The 25,177-nt window shown below is 30.0% G+C and overlaps 2 protein-coding genes across 5 annotated transcripts; one reads left to right on the top strand and one right to left on the bottom strand.

The window, feature by feature from the left end:
* The first annotated feature begins 12,270 nt into the window (after positions 1-12,270).
* LSH10 (LIGHT-DEPENDENT SHORT HYPOCOTYLS-like protein (DUF640)) lies at positions 12,271-15,435 on the top strand. The gene is made up of 2 exons (XM_039031452.2): positions 12,271-13,037; positions 15,062-15,435. The coding sequence occupies exon 1, from the start codon at positions 12,413-12,415 to the stop codon at positions 12,986-12,988; it is 576 nt and encodes a 191-aa protein (XP_038887380.1). The 5' UTR covers positions 12,271-12,412; the 3' UTR covers positions 12,989-13,037; positions 15,062-15,435.
* A 5,930-nt stretch (positions 15,436-21,365) lies between these two features.
* On the bottom strand, positions 21,366-24,971 carry LOC120078276 (trihelix transcription factor ENAP1-like). 4 transcript variants are annotated; one of them, XR_005481976.2, is made up of 3 exons: positions 23,862-24,971; positions 21,663-21,811; positions 21,366-21,584 (listed from the first exon to the last, which is right to left on the bottom strand). XR_005481976.2 is itself a non-coding variant. In XM_039032499.2 (2 exons), the coding sequence occupies exons 1-2, from the start codon at positions 24,664-24,666 to the stop codon at positions 21,640-21,642; spliced, it is 828 nt and encodes a 275-aa protein (XP_038888427.1). In that variant the 5' UTR covers positions 24,667-24,838; the 3' UTR covers positions 21,366-21,639. The 4 variants fall into 4 exon arrangements, 2 of the variants coding, with proteins under 2 accessions (XP_038888427.1, XP_038888426.1); XR_005481975.2 differs by having other exon boundaries at positions 21,663-21,743; positions 23,862-24,816; XM_039032499.2 differs by lacking the exon at positions 21,663-21,811 and having other exon boundaries at positions 21,366-21,662; positions 23,862-24,838.
* Between the last annotated feature and the right edge of the window lie 206 nt (positions 24,972-25,177).

Raw genomic sequence — 25,177 nt, forward strand, 5'->3', positions numbered from 1 at the left:
TCACAAGGATAAGGTATCCAGCCTTATCCATCTACTACAGACCATTTAGATTATTACTTAAACATGATCTACCCGTATGTCTCTACATACATGTTTAAGCTACAAATGATAACCTTGGATGTCAGTTTATTAGTTTGTGGGTTTAATGCTACTAAATGTCAAATAAAACATCTCATATTTTATTAACTGTACAATAAAATTACAAACTACAGGACCCTATGAGATTTAGAGCATCAACCCTAACAATCTTGAAAACAGAAAGTCTACCTCAGGTTAGTGTTTACATTTTCAGGGAGAGTCATCTCATGTCAATCCAAGCTACAAAAATGCGTAGCATTGTTCGTAACTGAGGAAGAGTATATTGCAGCAGTTGAAGCAAGCAAGGAGATGTTATGTCACACCCCACTCCAGATTATCCTCTTAACCTGGATGGAATGGTGACTGCAGCAGTTACCAACCCTTTTGCTGGAACTTACTACCTATCTAACCTGTTAAACATTCCTAAACCCTTAAAATGTACATAACATGAATACACTGAACAATTAATTCAGAACTTAACACATCTACATTACAGGGTTTTGTAGCATTGTTCGTACATGAATCTTACAATTTAGTGAGCCCCAACTAGAATACTAGTTACTAAACAGACACATGTGTACTAACTAAATACAGGTCTTCAATTAAGCTTCCTTTAATCTGACTCTTTAAGTGGCAGAGCAGCAACAGTGAACTCTTTTAGGAACTGACCGCTACCTGAAAGGAAAACATTTGAAAACACGAGCTAGAAGCCCAATGAGTAACTAACATTTATCCATAACGTTCATACATAAATTTCATATTTAAACTGAAAGCTTTTACCGAACTATAAACTTGGCAACTATTATTCATGTTATCATTAACATCACATAACATTTTCTTACTTTGCTAGACTATGCCTTAGTCTATTTGTCTAAAGTGGCCCTTTTGCACACTCTTTATCATTCTTTATTGTATTACTACTTAACTGGGAAGGAATCCTTTTTGTTCTCTTCCTACAATCATACTTGCATTCTTAGTTTAGAGAGAATCTTTACTCAATCCCTCAACATCAATCCATGACTAAAAATGTAGTGATCTCAACACTACCAATAGCAACTTTTCCTTACATTGTACAATTCTAGTTTAAGTACCGTCATACCTTAGATACTATTGCTCAAATACCTTCTCCGTGTCCTTCACTATCGAGTTACTCGGATACCTTCTCCATGTCCTTCAGTATCGAGCTATTCAAATTCTAGGGCAAGGCCTCAGTACCTTCTCCATGTACTTCAGTACTGAGTTATTCACATTCTAGTCTAGGCTTCAGTACCTTCTTCATGTATCTCAGTACTGAGTTATTTATAATTACTTGCTTGAATACTCTTATCTCTTAATAACTTAGTTGCCCAAACACATTCCTTACTAACGCATCTTCATGGTCATTGTAAAACATAGCATAAACACAATATTAATGTGAGATGAGTTGCTACATAGCTATTTGGGAATAATTATCATAAGTAGCTTTCAGTAAATATGCATTGCTAAACATTCATAAGCTTAAGAAATTTACTTAAAATATTTAAAGCATTTAGAGTCACTCACAATCTTTGGCAATCACTCACAGTCTTTGGCAATCTCCTTCATGAATATGCTTACTGTGTGTTGAACACTTAGCCAAATTCTTAGGCCTTAACTTGACTAGGCAGCAACCTCATTACCATGCGTCCAAGCCTTACATCCATACATTGCGTTAAGCATTCAAGCCTCCCATGTGTCCCAACCTTCAGCTCACACCTACTGCCCATCGCATGGTCCAATGCATAGTAATCTTTGCGCTCGCCACTCGACTTATGCGTCTATCTGGTAGCACATCGACGCATGCCTGTTCATCCGATTGTGCCTAGCACACGGCTTATGTGCCCATCTGGTGGCACATCGACGCATGCCCCGTGCGTCCATCACTCGGCTTATGCGCCCATCTGGTGGCACATCGACGCATGCTCCGTGCATCCATCACTCGGCTTATGCGCCCATCTGGTGGCACATCGATGCTTGCCCCATGCGTCCATCCGATTGCGCCCATCGTCCAACGCAACCTTGAAGCCCAATATGCGTTGCATGGTCTGATGCTTCTCAGTGCATCCTTGCGTCCATTCAACCTCCAACACATGCATTCATCATCCTTGTCAAGCTCTTAGCTGCTTGCTTGCTCAACCCAAGCAGCTGCCTGCTTGTTCAAGATTCCGAATTTAACTTACAATTTTAATAACTAATTTTTCAGGCCTTTTCTCAAGGAATTTCCTTCTACAAGCTTTCTCTAAATTGTCTTAGCAAGCTTAATTTAAGATTTCAGCTCAGAATTCCTCATGGTTGTGTCGGAATCCCTAAATTATCAAGATTGGCTCAATTTACCAGAGAATTCGACCTCCAGCCGGATTCTTCATACTCCAGCTCGATTCTGCTAGAATCTCCCTTCGGCATATCAACCTCAACAACTAGACATACTTAGGGTTTGAATGGCTCTGGAATTACTTCATTTTCCTGAGTGAATTTCTCTAACCTTCTGCTTGAAATCGAGTTTCTTGTTTTAAACTAACAACTGCTGCTTTTCTTTTAACATTAGGCTGCCAACTCATGCTTAGAGGATAATGTCAAACCTGAGTATGTCAGCTGGCTTAGCTGACCAATCTTAAAGATAATCTTTCCCTCTTGGCTAACAACGCAAGGGTCAGCTTCCAAGCCAATGCTTGCAACCACATAGTTGCATACCTCCTTCTCAACGCATTGCCCAATCTAGCTAACGCATAGCTCACCTAGAGGCTTTTGCGTCCCTCCTTTGGTCACATACTTCTAAGCCAACGCATGTCTTAGCCCATGCATAGCTCTTATCATATCAACCATGCGTTAAGCCTTCCTCACTTCGTAGCATACACCAACGCACAGACCGCATGGCGCCAACGCATAGGCTGCATAGCGCCAACGCATAGGTTGCATAGCACTAACGCATAGGCTGCGTCCATTGCGTCCATCGTTCCATGCCTCCCTTGCCGCATGCCATCAGCTACTTACCAATGCATCATAGCTTTCACTCATGCGTTCACCCTTGTTACCAACGCATAGCTTATCCTTGCCTTCAACACTTAGCCTCTACAGGCCTTGATTGCTACATATGCAACCTCATGCGTTCACTCTTCTCCATCAACGCATGTCTACACTATACATTCATACTTAGCCAAATTTCCATTTGTTATATTATTTAAACTTACACATCTAAGTATTTCTAATACTTAGAATTTTCTTCCTCCATCTTCCCACTTCCTTTATCTTCTTTCTCAATTTTACTTAACATACTTGTTACTTATTTTTGTAGGAAAAATAGAGTACGGGGTTGACATGTTATGGCTTAAAAGGTTCCTTCAAGAGTTAGATTTGAAGCAAAGTGAGTATGTTATATTCCGTGATAGTCGGAGTGCTATGGATTTGAGAAATAAATCAATGTATCATGCTCGTACTAAACACATTGACATTAGATATCATTGGCTATGAGATATAATTGAAGAGAAGAGATTCAATATGAAGAAAGTCCACACCGACAAAAACAGTGCAGATATGTTAACTAAGGTAGTTCTCGAAGGCAAGATTGAGCTTTGTAGTAAGCTTGTCGGGATGAGGTTCAAGTGCTCATGGATGTGATTGAGTCTTCCTCATGTTGGGCTGGAGGGGGAGATTGTTGTAGGTGTCCAGATCATTTATTGCATAAGCAAGACTTTATTTTAAACTTGTGTTTTGTGAGCCTAATGAGGCTAATTTTTTGGGTTGGACCAACTTGAAAGCCCTAGGTTTTCTTTTATTTGATAAAAGGATGACCTAAGGGAAAGGAGAGTGGAAAGAAAAAAAAAAAGGCAGAAAATCGAAGAGAAAGATAGCAGTTCGGATTTTTCAGTGAAAGCTTCCACAAAGTTGTCGATTATCGGAGTTTGAACCATTGGATCGTGCTGGTCTCTTTTTGAACGGTTTGATAGTTGTTTGGAGCTCTAGTTTATCCGTAATCGTTGTTGAATAAAACCTGTAAAACTGGGTGATTTTCATTCTTTTTAATCTCTCAATTGTTGATCTTTTATGTATGATAGTATTGGTGGATAGTGAATCTTTGTATGACTGATCTGAGTTCTTTTTCCCTCAATGTTATCATAATAAGAAAGCTGACAAGGGTGGACTCCTCACAAATCCTATGGTTTTTACTCTTCACATCGAAGAGGTTTTCCACGTATAATTCATGTGTGCTCTTTGCTTTTAGTCTTCTAGAATTTTGTGGTTTATTGTTGTCCATTGTTTGGTTGATTGCTTGGTAATTATTTGGTGATTTATTTGTGGTGTTTTGGAGAATAATTATTTGGTCGATTGTTTTGGAGGAGATCCTATTAGGTTGTTATATTTTTTAGGTCCTATCACATTTGTTTTGGAGGAGATCCTATTGGGTTGTTATATTGTTTGGGTCCTATCACATTTTATAATAATTTTTTTTAATGGTGCATTTTTATCTTTCTTAAATGAAAGAATTAAAATTTTAACCAAATTAAAAGTAATATTAATAATACTTGAAAAATATTTTTAGTAATAGTGGGCTTGAAATATGAAAAAGAAGACCGTCAACAAGTAGAAATGAATATTAATTGGAGAGAAAACAACAAAACTGGGGTTTGTACACAACTCTTGAATCAACTTGCTCTAATACAATATTAAATTACTTATTGATCCAAAAACTTAAACTAATAGATGAAGACTAATTAATCTTGTATCATCTAATAAAAAAAACTAAAAGTTAAGAACTCATTTGATGACATTTTTTTCATCTCTAAACTTTAATGTTATTTGTGGTCAATTTTCTACCGATATTTTAAAAATTATAGCCAAATTTTGAAAACTAAAAAACATAATCTTCAAATTTTGTTTTTATTGTTAAATTTTAATTAAGAATTCAAATGTTTCTTTAAAAGAAGTAAAAACCATGGTAAAAAAATTAGAAAAAATCAAGTATAAATTTCAAAAACAAAATGATTATCAAATAAGACCTAAAAATATAATCTCTATATTTAGCTTTTTTTTCTTAAAATGGTTTGTTTTTTGACCATATTTCTTTTCTATCATTTTCATCATTTTGTGTAAGGAACATTTGAATACTTGACAAATGTCTAAAATCAAGTCTCTAAAAACTATTTGTCTTTAAAAAAAAAAACTTCGTTTAATTTTTAAAAGTTCTTTTAAAAGTAGATAAGAAATAAAGAAATTCTTACCTGAAAATAATGCTTGTAAATTTAATTTTTTAAAATTAAAAATGAGAAACTAAAGTCCTATTTATTAATATTTCACTTTTAATTTTTTGTTTTTGAGATTTACATGGGTTTCATCCAAAATTTTTAATTATGGTCTTCACTTATGTAAGAACACTAAAATTCTTAGTCAAATTCTAAAAACAAAAACAAATTTTCTTTGAAAAAAATTCAAAATGTGACTTGATTTTTTAAAATATTAGTAGAAAATAGATAACAAAACATAGAAACTTATACATAGATGGAAATAGTGTTTATAAGTTTAATTTTCAAAAACAAAAACTAAGGCCCGTTTGATACCAATTTGAAAATTATGCTTGTTTTCTTATACATATTTTCTTACCTAAACATTCTTTACCATAACTTTTTTTTCCCTTAAACATACACTTGGATTATATTTTTAGCTAAATTTCAAAAAAAAAAAAAAAAAACTACTTTTTAATAACTATTTTTTTAAGTTTAAATTGTTTACTTAAAATTTTCAAGACACTTCTAAGAAGTAGATAAAAATAAACAGATATAGTCAATAAGTAGAAGTAGCATTTATAAACTTAAATAACTATCAAACGAGACCTAAATGGTTCTAAATGGTTATCTAATGAAGAAAAAAAAATTTAGACCACTAAAATTCAATTAAATATAGAAATGATTCTCCATTTCCTCAAAGAAGAAAAAGGAAAAAAAGAAAAAGAGAATATGATTACTTTAGTGAAAAATATTGTACAATTGGTCTTTTGTGAATAATGGGACATTGACTTTACATGCAAATATATATAAAGGACATTGGTAAGTATTATAAGGGGCTTTGTAGGATGATTGATCAAAAGAAGAAATATCCGTAAAATTCCATATACCCTTTCAGACAATATCCACCACCCCTTTTATTTTGTAGGGTTGTCAAAACACCCCTACCACAGACACTCTCCAATTTTTTAGGGTAACTACAAATTGTACTATAGTTTCATAAATCATGTATCTTTTCCAATTCTAATTAAACCTATACCCAAATAAATCTCGATGTTTAAACTCTTAGAATGCCTTGAATATGTTATTTGGTACTTTGAATGACTACACACGAGGCTTAACTAATGAGAGTTCGATGATGATGCTCCTGAAACCTAATTTGTATTCGTATTTATATTATTTATAACGTTATTTATGATTTTAGTCCTAAGGTTTAGAGACTTTTGCTATATATAAACTCTCTAATATGATTGGTACCTCTGAATTTGTAATATTTTGATTTTTTTTTTCTCTCTAATAAAATCTCATCTCTTTCTCGGGTCGTGGATGTAGCTAAACACACTATTAATTAATCATGTAAACTTATATGTCGAATTATCTACTGTATATGTTTTCTTGCTTTCTTTGATTGTCGATTTCATAATACATACAACATGTACACTCCTTGAATTCATTCACAACAATTAGATCCTTTTGTTCCAATTTGGGTATACCAAAACGAAATAGAACTTAATAGAAAACTAAAAGGCATAATAAAAGCAAAGTGGTTATTTTTTATTTTTATTTTATTTTATTTTTTATTTTATTATTATTATTATTTTGTTGAGAATGCAACCATTGTCCTAGAACTCTAAGAAAAAATGAAAATTTGTTGGTATATAAGTGAAAAGAACAACATATATGATATATTGATATAAGATCTCTTAAACAAATAAAAAGTCAAGTGGTGAGAGTTTAGTTGTCTAAAAGTGGACAAATAAATATATCATACTATTGTAGATATGCGGAGGGTGTGGTTCTCCAACACAATTGGTATTAAAGTAATGTCTTGAACTTAAGTTGTATAGATAAACTCCTTATGTGCTAACTAAAGGTATTTAGTGAGCCTCAACGATATAGTCATACGAAGATTTGTGATTGACTCTGTATATATCATATTGACGACGTGCTTTAGAATAGACAAGTTTAACTTAGATATAAGAGTCAGAAGGGTATGACTATTTGAGTAGAGGCTTTGGAACTAGAATAACTCATTCAAACTACTATTGAATCTACGAGTGAACAAGAAACAATTTGGTGAATTGAAACATCTTACTAATAATAGAAAAAAAATGCAAAAGTATCCATATTAGAATATATAGTGTAGGTTTGAATCATAGTGTGGTTGAATTTTGGTCTTTCAAACGTTAACTTTTTACTAAAAGAAAGTCATTAATATAACTAAGAGAGAGAGGACTATTATGTAAGAAGGGGTTTGCAAAATAATAGTGCCAATGATTTCCAAGTAAAAGACAATAACTATAATTATATCTAAGAAAGGATTATTAAAATAGGAAAGTTTGGATTCCCAAAGAACTGCAAGATCAAAATGATCATCATGTAACAAGGATTCTCATTGAAAGAAAATTTGTTTATCAATAATTTTCGCCTTATTTTTGTGCCTTCAAATCAAATTTCAATGAGAAAATTTCTAATAATATGTGACATAGGTCTATTTTCATTTATGGTTAGTCATATTGGAATATCTTGAACATGAACTTTGACATGTTAAAAGACCAAGTATAGAATTTTGTTCTATCCGTGGACGTAGCTAATACATAGTTAGTAAACCACGTAAATATGTGTTGATTCTCTACTATTTTTATACTTTTTTACTTATCTTTATTTGTAGATTTCATAACAAACTACAATAGTATTATTTAAGAACGATGTAGAATTTTAATAGCACTAATTGAGGGAGTGTATAATAAATTTTTGGTTAAGTATTATTTTAGTCCATAAATTTTGAGTTTGGTTTAATTTTAGTTTATGAACTATTAAATGTTCAATTTTAGTCTCTATACTTTCTTAATAAATCTTAAATTTATATCTTGGAGTTATTTTTTAATTGAAATTAGCTAAATAATAACATTAATTTTCTGGTAAGAAAATACAATATGTGCCTACATTCTTTTTGAAAAAAAAAACCAATAATAAACTAGCAGTACAAACTAATTTAAGATTTATTTAAAGTATATAAGGATTAAAATTAGATATTTGAAAATACATGTGCTAAAATTGAACAAACTCTAAAGAATAAAGACCAAAATGATATTTTAACCTAATTTTGTAATCATAATATTCAAATTCAATTATTCTTGGTTTTGGGACATTATCAATTTTTAGGGTTAAAAAAAATCAAACCTCTTATTTGAAGTCGAATAGTTTAAACTTTATGGTGATCATGTTTTAAAATGAACAATTATTGGAATCATAATTTAGTGAATGGAAGAAGGTATTTTTTGATGCGTTGGCGGCCAAAATGGGGACGTAACAAAGACATGAAGGAAAAACAAAGGGGAGAGAAGGATGATAAATGATTAGCCAAAAACTACAATACGACAATCTTCATATTTGTTTCATCTTCCCCTCTTCTTCACCCAAATAATAATAATAATAATAATACTCTTTTTCACTTCTCTCTCTTCTCCCTCCATTATTATTCTACTTGTACTCTACTTCTCTTACTAAATAATATCACCACGGTTTACTCTACCAATTTAAATTTCATGTACGAAAGTGTTTTAATGTATTCGATTTTTTTTAGATGTCTTAGTAAACTTAACTCAATAATATTGACATGTATTTCGATATAAGAAGTCGAAAGTTCACTTATTTATAATTTGAAGAATTCGACAAATTTAATTCAAATATAAGTTTCATATTGTCTAGAAATTAATGAATGAAGATTGAACTCAATTGGTATTGATAGGGGAAAAGCAATTAAGGAAGGAATCATATTCTCTCCAATTTATTGCATAATTTTTTCTTAAAAAAAGAGAATGGCATACTTTATTGATAAAACCAAGAAGAAACAATTAGAGGAGAGGTTAGAGGAAAACCTTTCAATGAAGAGAAATAGAAGAATCATCATAGTTACACAAATTTTATATATAATTAATGTTAGAATATAAAAATTTTCTCATTATTCCTTTAAAGAATTTGACTTTGCTCCTAAATGGTACATAAACAACTCATTTTTTTTAGGATTGTTTTCAAATATAGAAAAATGAACCAAAATATTTACATAATATAGCAAAATTTTAGAACTATCAATGATAGACGTTGATACACTTTCTATCAGCGCCTATCATTGATGGTTCTAAAATTTTGCTATATTATGTAAATATTTTCAATAATCTTATCCTTTGAAATAATTTTTCTTTTTAAAAAAAAAAAATAGTAGAAGACCTTTTTTCCCTTTTTTTTTTTTTTACAAACCCTAGAAATAAAAGAGTTCAAAGGTATAAAGTAAACAATGAATGCATACAAATTCAAACTTAAAAATTGACAACATTATATATAGTGAAAAACAATTTTTACTTAATAGGATTACTTCTTTTATGTTTTTCCAATACAGTAAAATGTGAGAGAATTTGAACATCTATCTTTAATGGAAGGAATAATATATATCAGTTATTGTTGAACTATGCTCATATTATCACTTAATATTATTTTTCTAAAACTAAAGACAAACCCTATCTTAAGTGACCGAAAATAAAAGTTTGTTACAAAAACCTGATTGATTCTTAAACTTTCAAGTAAGTAATAATTTAGTCCAAATACTTAAGAGTTTTATAATAATTTAGTTTATAAACTTAAGTATATAACAACTTATTCCATACTTTAAAACTTATAACAAATTAATCTTTATTGTGAAAAGAATCTATCAAAATTAAACAAAGTATTGATTCAAATTATATTGTGGCAGATATAAAAAATGTCAAACTATTTATAGAATTAGCACACAAAAAAACTAGTAGACACTGATAGACTTTTATTGATGTCTATCAATGATAGACTTCTATTAGTCTATCAGTTTCTATCACGGATAAAATCAGCCTCTATCAAAGAAGGTTAAGATTTTACTATTTTGTGTAAATAGTTTTTCTTATTTTTCTATTTTTGAAAATCTCCTTTATATTATTATGTAATGGCTTAGCATATGTAGTTTATAAATACATCTTATCACTTGTCAGTCTATCGATTTCATATATAATTAAGATCTCAATAATAATAGATATTAGAGACAAATTAATCCCTACTATTTTTAAAGTATAGAAACAAAATCGCATTACATTGTTTAAATTCTTGGACTAAATGTCACGAAATAAAAAATTTATTGTCTAAATCTTTATGATTTCTCGTTTTTTAAGTTAGAAGTTACCATAGAGATATTGAATAATTTACGAATATAGCAAAGTGGTAAAAACATACACGTAGGGTGAGAAATAAGACCACAAATTTATGATATGTTTAATAGTGATTCTGAAATGGTTATATAACTTTTTTTTTTTCATTTTGAAAATCATTCTAAAACATACTTTTAATCATTTAAAATCAATTTTGACAATGAAAAATGTGCATTAAAAATATAGAATTTAACATTAAAATAAGTTTGAAGGATTAAAGTCCTGTTTCAAAGCATTCAAAGAATGATAAAAATGATTTTAATAATTTCAAAATTACTTTTGTCATGTTAAAATCACTCTTGTCATGTTCACAGTCACTCCAAATCACATTTTAATATCTAAAAATTAATTTAAGATTTAATTTTACACTTTTAAATGTAATTTTCATATTATTAATTTTGGTTTTGAATGATTAAAAAGATGTTTAAGAGTGATTCTAAAAAATGAGAAAAGTGAGTTTAGTCATTTAAAAATCATTCCCAACCTTGTTCTAAAACGGTTAAAATCACTTTTGTTATTTTCAAAATCACTTCAATCATTGAAAACCAATTGTTGTCGTATGAAAAATACGTTTAAAAGTGTATAATTAAACATTAAATCAATTTCGAATGATTGAATGTATGTTTCGGGATGATTTTAAACATGACTAAAATGATCGTAACCATTTCAAAATCAATCCCGAACATGCATAGTCAATGACATTAAAGTGATTTTAGTTCATCAATAATTGACGGATGCCTTTTATTTTAAAGACGGAGTTTCGATAGCCAATTTATATAATTGTAGTACCAGAAAAAGTATAGAGGAGTGATAGAGTAAGGTAATTTGGTCAGAATAAAATCGTACCATCAGGTAGATGTTTGACGGCTGAGATTTTATGATGGATTAAACTTGAAGAATTTGGTGAGATAGAGTATCTTGGTGGGTCCTGATGAGATTGGTTGGCCATTAATTATCTCCATCAACATGACCTGCAATTTTGGGTTTTTTTTTTTTTCCTCCCCAAAAATCATGCCAATCAAGAATCTCAAAATTAATAATAATAATAAAAATAAATAAATAAAAATAAAAATAGATTAAATAATCATTACAATTCAAATTTTATTCCATCTTGATTCATTGGTTCATGTAATTTTAAATATCTGTATTTAGTTTTGATATTTATTTCTTAAAATTAGACGTTTGAAATTATTTTTTAAATCTAAATTGACAAAACAACAACAATTTCTATGAAAAAAGACACAAATGTGATATGTTTTTAAATTTATAGAAGAAAGTCTAATAGAGACGTTTTATTTTTTAAAAAAAAAATTAATGATACTCTTTAAGATTTGTATTAAAAGTGAGAAAACTTAATTTGGATATTTTAAAAGGGACTAAAAATAAACATCATTAATCAAATGTCGAATTTAATTAAATGAATGTCACAAGCCTAGTTTGTCTAGGGGGATTTAAAAAAAGACCCAAATATCTTTGTGTTTACCAATATATTTATCTTACATATGATATGATAAGATAACCAAGCCTTCTCCAATTGAAATATGAAAAGCTATATGAATAATAAGAGAGAGAAGGAAACTAAAAACAAAATACAAAATTGAAGTAAATGAAGAAAAAGATGAAAATGAGAGAGAGAGAGAAAAAAAGTAAGTTAATGTGGCCCATAACATGTCTATTCAATAGCTCCATGATTTGATTTGCATCTTCTTCAACCCTCCCACAATCTTCTCCTCTATTCATTTCACCCCCTTCACCCAAAAAAAAAATTAAAGTTATCCCTCCTTTCAAAATATTTTGCCTTATTTAGCAAAATTAAGTTCCATCATTTTGATCAATCACAACCCAAAAGGCAAAAAAAAGGAAAAACAAATGTCAATTGAAGGATCAATTAGCAAAGATTTTTATGAAGGATCTTCATCAAGTTCTTCCCCTCAAGCAAGTGGTGGAAGTAGTCATGGATCAACAACTCCAAGTAGATATGAGTCTCAAAAAAGAAGGGATTGGAACACATTTTGCCAATATTTGAAGAATCAAAGGCCACCAGTTCCTCTTTCTCATTGTAATAGCAACCAAGTTTTGGAATTTTTAAGGTACCTTGATCAATTTGGTAAAACAAAAGTTCATATTCAAGGTTGTATGTTTTATGGACAGCCTGAGCCACCAAATCCTTGTACTTGTCCGTTAAGACAAGCTTGGGGAAGTTTAGATGCTTTAATTGGGAGATTACGAGCTGCTTATGAAGAAAATGGTGGTTCTCAAGAGACTAATCCTTTTGCTAGTGGTGCAATTAGGGTTTATCTTAGGGATGTTAGAGAATGTCAAGCTAAAGCAAGAGGAATTCCTTACAAAAAGAAGAAGAAGAAGACTACTTCTACTAGTCAACCCAAAGGAGGAGGTGATGATCAAGAATCTAGCTCAACCTCCATGATGCACTTCGTGCCTTGATCATCTTTATCAACCCTATCTCCATCTCTCAAAATTATTCATATATATGGTAATTAATTTCACTACCAAATGCTTATATGAACCTTTTCTTTTTTTCGTTTTTTAAGTTTGACCATGTGGGTCGGTGTAGAAATTAGAATATTAGGGTTTTGGGTATGATGGGGGTGCTATGGATATGTCAACTTAGTTAAGATGTTCAAGTGTACCTTCTTGATCTCTTTTCATCCTCTAGTATCTTGCTAAAAAGAAGATAGATGTGTGATAATATATATCTCTTTTTTTTATATAACGTATATTTTAAGTAGTTGAGTTGAGCTATTATGTCTGAAGTTTTATTCTATTAATTTTAGGATGCGTTCTATATATTTAATTTTGGATTCTGATGAATATTCTTATCTAAATAACTATAGGAGATTACATACGACATAACTCGATGTCTCAAAGAATTAGGGTATAATGAAACTTAGAGCAATAGTAAGTGTGTGATAGGTACTTGATCTAGCTACCAGCAAAATTGGGTAAATTATTTGAGGTTAATTAAGATCATTCTTCTATAGATAAACATTCTAGTAAATTAAGCTCATGCATTTCTAAACCTTGGTGTATTTTCATCAAGGATTGTGAATATATACACTTGATTCTTTTTTAATTTCTTCAATGAATTGTGATGTTTTTCTTATGCTTTTATTTACACTTTTAAAAGAAAATGATCAAAGTAATTTTCATGTCTTGTGACAAAAATCATGTCCTTGTAAGATATTTTGGCATAGTGATAATTTTTCTCAAGTTTTACTTTATTGTAGGGCTTTAATTTGTTAATCTTCTTGAAATCTCTTATTTATTTCTAATATAAGGCCATGATTGTCACAACCAAAACTCTATTATTTGCATTATAATGTGAGACAACATGTTATTTATTATTTTAATTGTTAAATTAATGAACTACTAATTATTATTATTTTTATTATTATTATTATTTTGGTTGAAGACCCATGAAAATAGTCATTTATTTTTATTTTATTTTTTTAAGTTTTAACTTCGTACTATGTCTAGATTTGCTTCTTGTCCAATATTAGATTTTGTGGGACACTGAGTTATATTCCATCGTCTAAATGTTTGGACTTGAAAGCCTTTTGATATTCCTTATTTCCCTCTTTTTCTTTTCCCCAAAAGTTTGCTTAAATTAATTTTCTTGGATCCTTTCTACAAATTAGATTTAATAAACAACTAGGGTTATGGCTAGGGTTTATTTTAATTGAATTGCAAACCCATTAAAGGTATTTCACTCACTTACATAATTTTGTGAATTTAAAGTTTTCAACTAAATAAAAGTTCAAACTTCTTTGTGTCCTTGTCTTCCTGTTTTAATCGAGTATTTTCTAATTAATTGAGTTATGTTCAGGTTAGTACGTATATTCTAACTATAACCTTATTTATTTGAGAGTGTAAACTTACTTATATTCATTAAGTATTTCAAATATTGTGTTGTTTACATTTGTTTTGTTTGATGGGTGTTTTTTTCTTTTTTGACAATATGCGGGATAGGGAGATCGTAATTCTAACTTCGAGATTATTGTATATACTTTATGACGGTTAAGTTATGCTCATTTTAGTTGCTTGATGGAGTGTTGTTAACTAAATGAGACCTGGAAGCATTGTTTAAACACTTAATGCAGTGAGAGAATTAGATTCACAAAGGTCAATGGATTAATTATATGTTTTAGATATGACAGATCAATAGTTTTGAGTTGCTAGTATGTATTTGTTACAGATAGTATTTAACCCCATGATCTTAACTTTTGCTTCAAATATTGCATGACATTTTTCATATGTAGGGTCATACATATAAAATTTAGGAATGGTTTTGAATAATTTTCTCATATTCAAAATCATTCGAAATATCTTGTCGTACAAAATCAATTTAATATTTGATTTTTCACTTCTACAATTTTTATTCCATTGAATGCATGTTTCGGAATGATTTAATTATTATTAAGTCAATTGGTTGATCAACTTTCTTTCAAACTATATCCAACTAATACTTTACTAATTATGATATTATGTTATTTGCAGGGAATATATTAGATGAAGGGACCAAGAAAAGTGAAGAAATGAGAGAAGAAATTGATAAGATATAATCACTTGGCTGAATTGATCCCCATGGTTTAACTATTTTAATTTTATTATCCTTTGAAGAATCATTAGCAAATCTTTCTTTTTTTCTTCTTCCAAGAAGCAATATATTTATATAAATATATTGTGGATGGGGAGATAGAATCTCTATGAAATTCCATTAAAGCCAATAGTACTTTTATGATCAGAGAGTTTTCATTTCCCTTATGCCTTTTGAATTTTCAGCTTTTAAAAGCCTTTGATATCACAAAACTCTCAATAATGTACTTAATTTGCTGAGCTTTGTAATATGTGTGCATGCCTGATTTGTACTACTTTTTATATGCTTCTATTTGTGCTTTGTGTTTGCCTCTTCCTATCAAACTTGGTAATGTAATTAAGAGATGCTTAATTAGCATGATCAATATTTGAATTATTATATTTTATTAGATCGTCGTTAGAAATACGTTTAAGTTAGGTTAAACTACGGGAAGTTTGATGTTCCTTAATGAATTTTGATGTTTGTATCTATTTGATTCTCAAACTTTCAAAAGTGTTTAACAGGTTGGTGTGAACTTTTAAAAAGATTGTCTAATTAGTCATTTGAACTTTCGATATTTTATCTAATAAGTTTTTGATATACACTTGAAGTTTTTCTTTTAAATTACTTATGTTTTGTAGAACTCTACATTTTCCATTATTGTGTTTAGTTTATCTATTGAAATTAAGAGATCTATTGGACACTAAATCAATCAAAAGTTCAATCCAAAGTGAGCATAGCTCAACTGATATGATGTGTTAATGATCAAAAGGTTTGTGATTCGAATTCTCTATCCTGACTATACTAAAAAATCCAAAAGTTTAAGAATCTATTAGATACTTTTTAATGTTTAGAGATCTATTGTATACAAATTGAAAGTACAATGACTTATTATACATTTTTAAAGAAGACGCAAATTTCAAAATTTAGAGAATAAACTTGTAATTTAACCTGATTTTTATGTTGGTTTTTTATGTTTACGTTTGTTTCTTTCAAAAGTGTTTAATAAGTTCATGTGAATTTTTAAAAAGATTGTCTAATTGGTCATTGGAACTTTCAATGTTGTATCTAATAGACTTCTAATATATACTTGAAGTTTTTTAAAATTAATTATATTTTGTAGAACTCTAAACCCTCAATTTTTGTGTTTAGTTTATTTATTTGAAATTAAGGAATCTACTAGACACAAAATCAAATGTTTAATCTAAAGCAAGTATAAGCTCAATAAGTACATTAATGTGTTAATGACCAAAAGGCTTGACTGTATAAAAAAAAAAAATTAGAAGTTTAAGAATAGATTAAACACTTTTTAACATTTAAGAATTTTTTATGCACAAATTAAAAGTATAATAACCTATTCTACATTTTTTTTTGAAGTACATACAAATTTTAAAATTTAGAGATCAAAATTGTAATTTAACCTAATTTGAATGTTGCATTTATATGTTTAGGTTTATGTTTGCTTCTTTCTTTCCTTTTTCATTATTATTAATTATTATATTACATTACACATGGATATTCAAACAGACAGGTACAAATATCTTTAATTCAGGTTGGCATTCTATATTTTTGTTTCGAAATTACATGGGTGAAATGAATAATTTGAAATTTACATTAATGTTACATAATTCCAATTATATCGATAATATAATACTCTCTTAATTTGTGATCAACTTAAACATAACTCAACTAATATAATTATATATTCTAATAAATGAATCTATCTAATTAAACCTTATACAAGTGAATCAATTTAGATGGAATAGCGATTTATTTCCATATAACTTCCATTCACATATTCTCCTTAAAATCAATTCAAAATAACTTAATAAAATTATTTTCTCTCAAAATAACCAAAAATAGTCATGGCATCCAGTTCTTTCTAAATAAGTCAGGAATAATAGAAAATCGCTAATATCCTAATGTTATATTAATCTTTGTATTTAAAGAAATCTTATATATATATATGAGAATGATATACCAATGATTTTAAAATAGAATTTTTAATAGAGGGTCTAAATTGTTTTTTTATATTAAAAAAAAAAACTGAAGATTTAAATTGATTCACAATTTAGAGTTGCAATTATATCATTATTGATTTGGAGTTTGGAGTGATATGTGTGTCATCAAAATGTATATATATAATTTGTAAAAACAAGATTTTGTTTTTTTTATATAAAAAATTTCTCATAATTTCTTTATTGTGTTCTCATGTTTCTTTTTTTAAAAAAAAATGCTTGAATACTTCTAAAAAGGGTTTTAATTTCTTTTTTTAGTTTTCATAACTTAGCTAGAATTTTAAAATGAAACCTTTTTTAAAGTAGATGACAAAATACATAAACTCATAAGTTGTAGTTCTTGTAAGCATATTTAAAAAATAATAAATAAATAAATAATCAATGCCCGTTTGTAATCATTTTGTTTTTTGTTTTTGTTTTTGAAAATTAAGTCTATAAATATTACTTCCACCTTCAAATTTTTTTATTTGTTATCAACTTGTCATCAATGGTTTAAAAAACCAATCCAAATTTTGATAACTAAAAAAAGTAACTTTCAAAAAGTTGTTTTTGTTTTTGGAATTTTAATAGGAATTCAACCATTATCATTAAGAAAGATGTAATAAGAAGTGTGAATTAAATAGACTTAATTTTTAAAAACTAAAACTAAAAATCAAATGGTTACCGAATGGCCCTAACAATTCAATTGTTCCTGACTTGATAATCAAATCAGCTGATAATTTATGAAAAAGATGTCAAAATGAATTTAGCTCATGAATAATTGACATACATTCTTCTTTTATAAAGTCGGAGATTTGATCTCAATTGATATCGTTATTGTAAAAAAAGAATTATTGGAAAGATAATTAAAGAGAATATGATATAGGAAGAATAAAAAAAAATAAAGTAGAATAAAAATATTGCTGTCTCGTCTATAAAAAAGGTTTGTGGAAAAGAGATAGAGGCCTATAGAAACCAACAAGTTGGACTTTGAAGCCTAAAGCATTTTAGGCTTTTCTTTGAAAACGACTCAAAATTAATATACATTAACCCAATGGTTATTTCAATATTCCACCTACATTATTCATTAACTTTGTCTGCTCAAATTAAAATTAAAACGTCATTATTCTCATGTATTTGAATTTTCAGAGCATCCAATATACATATATATATATATATATATATATTCTTTTTAGATAAAGATATTTATAAAATATTATTTAAAAATTAATAATTGTTTGAATACCTTTGGATAACTATTTAATTTTTTTTTTTAATTGGGCTTGATTACTCGTAAATTCTTAGTTTGGTTATCATTTTTCCTACTTAAACAAAGAACTATTTTTTATATATATAGTTTTAATTTTGAAAACACTTATAAAAAAAGAAAAAGTAGATAAAACAACCCAAGAGATCCATGGATGGAAATGTTGTTTGTAAGTTTAATTTTTAAAAACCAAAAATTAAAAATTAAGGTCTCATTTGGTAACCATTTAGTTTTGTTTTTTTAAATTAAACCTATAGACATTACTTCTTCCTCCTAATTTTTCCTTAATTATCTATTTTTTACCAATAGTTTAAAAAATCAAGTCAAGATTTGAAAATTGAAAGAAAAAAAACACTTTTAATAACTTATTTTTAGAATTTAAAATTTAGCTAAGAATTCAACCATTGTGGAGAACAAAAGATTTATGGCGGCAGGCAAACAAATAAGACTCTGAATAGACTTTGATACCATGTTAATTTTGTATATTATTATTATTGAATAAATAACTTAATCAGAATAAATAGATTCAATAGATTCAAAGAATACAATAAATGAAACTAATAGAAAAGATAAATACTAATTAAGAAAAATGATAAACCATAATTTTCTTTAACACCAAGTATTTGGTATATCAATAGTTCATCAATAGTCATTCAAAGTTTAATTCAAAGTTTATTTAAACTATAACATAGACCTATCAATAGTATATTGGTGGTCATTAGAAATCTATTTTATCTACATTTTTAATGTATCAATAGTATATCATTAATGATCTAAATTTAAATGTTAAAATTTCAAATTTTAATTTCAAGTATATATATATTATTAGTGCAGTAGTTATAGTTAGACACTTATTCAAAAATTCATTTAAAGTATAAATTATTTTATCAATATTGTATCAATAATCATAAAAAACTAATTTCAAGTATATCATCAACATTTCTTTTAAATAAAATTTTAAATATAACATTGTTATATTAATATTATATCAACATTAACTCAATATTCATTTCAAGTATAAAATATTGGTGTATCATTAGTATATCAATATTTTTTTTAAATACATTTATTCAAGAATATCAATAATATATCAACACACGTTCAAAATTCAATTTCAAGTATAACATTAGTTTACCAATAGTTCATCAACATTCATTTAAATGGTTACTAACATAATATATTGATTCATTATAAGTTAATTAAAATGTACTAGAAAAAAAATATTCTATAACAAACGAATTAATAGTGAAATTAAATCTACGAATAATGGTAAATGAACAGTCACTTCTTGATTGATAAATATGGTTTATGAATGATAAATTTGGTATATCTATTGTATAATTTGATATATCAATCAAAAGTCTACAAATTAGCAAATGTACAAGCACTCTTGTTGACTAATGAACGAGATATATGAATGATAATTTTGATATATCAATTATATAACTGATATACTTTATGTTTGATATATTTGTCAATTAATATACCATACATAAAATATATCAAATGACTGATATATCAAATATATTATTAATATACATGGTAATACATCAATAAGGATAAATTTAGAATAATACAAAACGAAAATATGCTTCCATGTCTTTTTTTTCTATGCAAATTTTAAAAAACAATAACTAAATTTATAAAAATTTAATAATACTTTTCACTATTTTTACAAGAGAAAACATCAATATGAAATTTTATCTTGATCTAACAAAAATTGTAAGATGTGTAGACACTAAATTGATTATTATAGTCTATATATTATAATATTTTGTAAATTATAATAGCCTATATTTGGAGTGGTTATAATAGTTTTTGCTTGAAATGCAGTTCAAATTATACTTGTTATACTTTTTTACTGTGTTGAAATTACAATAAATAATCTATTTTATTTTTTTAACGAAAATAATAATCTAATTTATCTGATATAAATAGGAAAATTAGAACAATATTTCAGGCAAATCCATTGTAATTTAAACCAAGACAAAAACGAACAAAGACAGCAGAGTATCTTAAATTCATTATTTGAAGATCTTTTTCTTTTCTTTTTCTTTTTCTTTTTTGTTTGTTTGGTTTTTTTTTTTTTTTTTTTTTTTTGGCATAATTCTCATAAAAAGTAGTTTAAAATATACAATAACTTGGTTAGTTCGTTTGGTAGTTTGTTCGATTCTAATGTGCTTTGTTTTTAAACTGTAAAGTGGCAACTGGAAACATGAATGCATGATTTCTGTCAATATTCCAAACAAAATGTTTCAACACAACAATAATGGTCTCCCTTCCGCATGCATGCACAGCCCAAAAGCAAACCATAAAAACATGCCATTTTCCCACGTGAGAATATTTACTGCATTTACAATAATACCCTCTATTTGTGCGTGCAACTGGAGGCTATATCCGTACTATCCTTTTCTTTTTCAAGAAAAAATATCAATTTATACCCCAAAATTTTAAAAATTGTATCAATTTAAAATCTAAACTTTGATAAAGGTAGCAATTTACACTTTTCATTCCATTTGAAAAGGCTTGTATAAAACTTATAATTGTATCAATTAAATCCATAAACCTCCATAAATGAATAAATTTAGACTCTTAGCTTTGAGAATCATTCATGCATTTACTCTAATTGTCCATTCTGTAAAACCAACTTTGGAAGAAATTGACATATGTTTGAAAACTAATGCATTGATGATTTTTAAAGGTAATCATGACGAATAGTGGTGGTCTAAACCGATTGACTTATGAAAATTTAAGAGTTTAATCAACTCAAATTATATGTTTCACACGTTGTTGGTTGAAGAAAAGTTGGAGAAGGGTGTAAATTGCTACACTTACAAAAACCCTCGGTTTAACTTGATACATTCAAGATTTTAATTGATATATCCTCAAAGTTGATGTTTGTTCTAAAATCAAATATAAAATATGAAAAAGAACTTATAGAGAGAAATATAAAATACTCGCTAACACAAATAAAACATAATTATATATATTTCGATAGTTGATTCAGATGAACAAAATAAACAAGTGATTAGATTGGTAGTTACTCACACGTAAACGGTTGGAAACTTCACAAAAAGGGGAGGAAATGCTGGTTAATCCAAAAACTTGTTCCAAGCCACTTCCAGGCAGCAACACCAGATCTTGTCTCCTTAGAACTCCATGAGGAGACAGTTGCACGACCTATAGAACAGATCTGGTTTAAGTGAGATTGTAACACGAGATCCTCCAGCCAAAACTAGCTGAAATCAGGAGTCTGACCTGCATCAAAGGTGTGGATGTGTGCTTTTCAAAAAAGAAATAAACAGCCAAGTCTTCGCTACTTTGTGTTTTTTCCTTTTTCTGGGAAGAAAAGAACAACTTTCATTAAGAAAGGTCTTTACTATACTTTGTTGACTATGAGTAACAATCTGTTCAAAAAATGAATGGGCACAAGATTAGTTAACCCCTTTGTATGATATTTAAAAAGCAAAGTCATGAAACAAGAACATGATCAACTTTTTCCAAATCCATGGAGAAACAATTAACAGACTCGTGCCTTTTCACCAAAAATATGCATAATTTTGTTTTTAGTAGAGAACATATTAAAAATGAACGGATTATTCTTCCCTTTTGCTATCTAGAGGGAGAGATGCAATATAGATAATATTTCACATTCATATATTTCATCTTCTCTACAAAGTATTTTGAATTTTTGCTATTAAAACTTAGCACGTGTTCAATGTTAGAATGGATTTAATCTCTAGGAAGAACTTGTTCATGACAAGAAAAAAAAAATTATCGAACAGGCTGAACGAAAGTAAAATCTACAGATCAATGATCAACTAGGAGAAATTAAGAGCTGTTGAAACATGGAGCAATTGATGCTCATTCAAGCGTCTAGAATTTAGCATTGAGGCTTTAATATTTGACCCTTTTTCCTTACTAATGTTCTCGTCACATGCTTATCTGTAATGTAAGAACAAACACTTGAAAGTTAGTGATTTCTCTCTTGTTCTCATCATAAAGGCCAAAACTTATGAGCCCGATGGCAAATTTCATTCCGAGCCAAACCAAAATCATTTTTTCCTACTGGGTCTTGTCGAGGTAGATCATTAACCTAACATGTCTAGAGACCCCAAACAAATTTCCATTGCACGCAGTGGTGCAACATGTCTTCTCTTCTTTTTTAAGTACAATTGGGGGTAGGTGGATTCGAACCACAAACCCCGTGGTTTTTAGCACACTCGTATGTCAAATGAGCTATGCCCAGTTTGGCGCAACATGTCTTCTCTTCACACTCCCAGATTGGTAACACGAGAAAACTGAGCAGAAAGAGCAGCTCTCACTTTCTCCTTTTGACAGTTCTAGTAATACTGAAAAACGTGGCTGTATTAATATATACCCCATCTCTCCCATTCTAACTCAGTTATTTCCTAACCCAAGAGACCATAAGAATTCCCTCCTTCCATCTGTGCAGCCATGGATTCCCAGCAGCTAAACTCCCATGACAATCACATGAAAAGGGAAAAAGAGAATTGATTTCATGGATGTACCCCTATAAACAGTGGAAAATAAAAGTGGGAGGCGGGCACATTATAAGGGGGTGAAATTTATTTTAACTACTAGGTCATTAGATGATAAAATGAAATATATTGGGGGTATCAGGAATCACCGTACAGAGCTCTGATAAAACACCTTCATTCTCCTAAATACAAAATGAAAAGGGGGAATGCGTAAAAGATTCATCACTACATCCCTGGGCTGGGGAATCGTGAGTTTAAATCTCTTCAAATCCTGGTTTAATCCTTTAACCTTCAGTTTCATCTTTATTCTAATCTCGAATATTCTACTTGGTCCTTCAATTTTACATAAAGAACTAAATTGATCTCTAACAATAAGTTTCTACACTGCACTTCACAAAAACCTTACATGAAAAATTTTGACAGCAACAATCAAGGTTTTTATGGAAGCTTGAGACTCAAACCAGTTTGAAGTATGAGAACCAATATGATATAAGTGTCAAATTAAAGATAAATACTCCCTCTCCGAAAAGAAAACAAAACTTACCCTCAGAAAGTTCGGCGGTTCCATTCTTTGTTAAGGCCTATAACACTGCCAAACCCAACGTTTATGTGCAAGTGATGCCAAATTCTGATTAGCATTGCTCCCAACCCAATAACTAATTTCGAGAAGCGATTCTCTCAATATTTTGATTCAAACAACTATTACTCCTATATTGCATTCTCTATATAGCCACGGAATAATCTGATCCACCTATTCGTATTGTATAAGTAATACGCCGAAGAACATACTGCTCTTTCATCAGAAATCTATAGGAAACCATCCAGCAAACATAAGAAGAAACAAACCTAATGGGAAACCATCTCAACCTAAAGTTGCCTCGCTACTACGACAACAACAAGTAAAGCAAGAAGGGATAGAGAAAGTGAAAAATGGAGTTAGAAGCTAAGGACTCACCGGCTCCAGAACCTCGCCTGGCGCGCTTGATCTTTTGAATCTGAAGGTGCGTGTCCATAAGTAGTTGCATTCTCTGGTACTCTAAATCCTTCACGAATTGCATCCGTTGAATCTCCAATTCTACCATGTGTCTCTGTTTTGCTACCTCCACTCTCTCATAAATATCAGTAATCGCCCCTATTACCTCGGCCAGTTTTCTATATCCTACATCTCTATCCTTGAACCTTGGACTCGAAAGCGAATTATCGGAATCCAAACCATCTTTTCCTTCATCCTCATTCGAGTTCACATCCCGGCGAAGGTACGAGTCGCAAAAACTCCTGTAGAAGTGAGTCGAACGACGCTTCTTAGTTCCGGATCGAGGAGCAACCGGGACCTTCGAGAACAGCGACAATCTTGGAGTCGTCACTGGCGAGGATTTACAGTTAGATACGGAGACCGACGTCGAAGCCTTGTGGTGGCTGTTCCCTATAAGATCGTCGAGACAGGAGAAGAACGGCCAAGCGCAGACGTACGAGCCACCGGATTCTTGAATTCGCGCCTTCTCGATTTTGTACTTCCTCTTAAGCGTATCGATGCGGTTTTTACACTGAATAGCCGTACGAATGGACTTCCTCTCATGGCCATGGCTGGAGTTGACAGCGTCGGCGACCTCTTGCCAGTGTTTGTAACGAAGACTGCCCCGGTTCAAGTCGAGATGACGTTGACCCCAGGCATGGATGAGAGTGGAAGTATGGTCCAAAGTCCAACAGTCTTCGCGAACTGGAACCGTGGAAGAGGACGGCGACGGCTGAGAGAGAGGCATGAGGGCGACGAAGAGTCCAGTCGAGAGAAGGTTGCCCACGGGGAATCGGGTCGGTGGTGGGAGTTGGAAGGAGTACGGCGGGTTTGCATGCGGGAGAAAGGAAAGCGGTGAAGAGTGGTGGAAATGGAAAGCGAACGTGTCCAAGCAATTGCTTTAAGCGGCACTTGGATCCATTGGCGCGATCTCCCTTCCGCATGCTTATTGCTTTGTTTGGTTTTTGGGCCTCGGGCGCGCTACGGTGAATGTTTGAATTGCGGCATTTCCCTTCCACTCGGAAAATTTTTTAATTGAGAAATTGCAAAAACCATCTACAAAAGGATATTATACACCCTTAAATAGTTGTTAAAATTAAACTACAAATTATAACAATTTGATGGTTTAATTTTTATTATTTTGTGTCTAATTTCTGCGATTATTATAAGTTGAATGGTCCAATTTTAACACTTGTATGAGCCTGAAAACTCAATTTTTTCAATTGAAAGTTAGAGGGTGTATAATTGCACAATTCCTT

Source organism: Benincasa hispida, chromosome 5, assembly GCF_027475165.1.
Source record: "Benincasa hispida cultivar pf3 chromosome 5, pf3_genome.v1.1, whole genome shotgun sequence".
Lineage (NCBI taxonomy): Eukaryota > Viridiplantae > Streptophyta > Magnoliopsida > Cucurbitales > Cucurbitaceae > Benincasa > Benincasa hispida.

Excerpts from the sequence above, each read along its gene's own strand:
- LSH10 (XM_039031452.2), top strand. The coding sequence starts at position 12,413 with ATGTCAATTGAAGGATCAATTAGCAAAGATTTTTATGAAGGATCTTCA.
- LOC120078276 (XM_039032498.2), bottom strand. The coding sequence starts at position 24,666 with ATGCCTCTCTCTCAGCCGTCGCCGTCCTCTTCCACGGTTCCAGTTCGC. Across the intron at positions 22,878-23,861 it reads CAGGCGAGGTTCTGGAGCCG|CTGCTGGGAATCCATGGCTG; the intron begins GTGAGTCCTTAG and ends ATGGGAGTTTAG.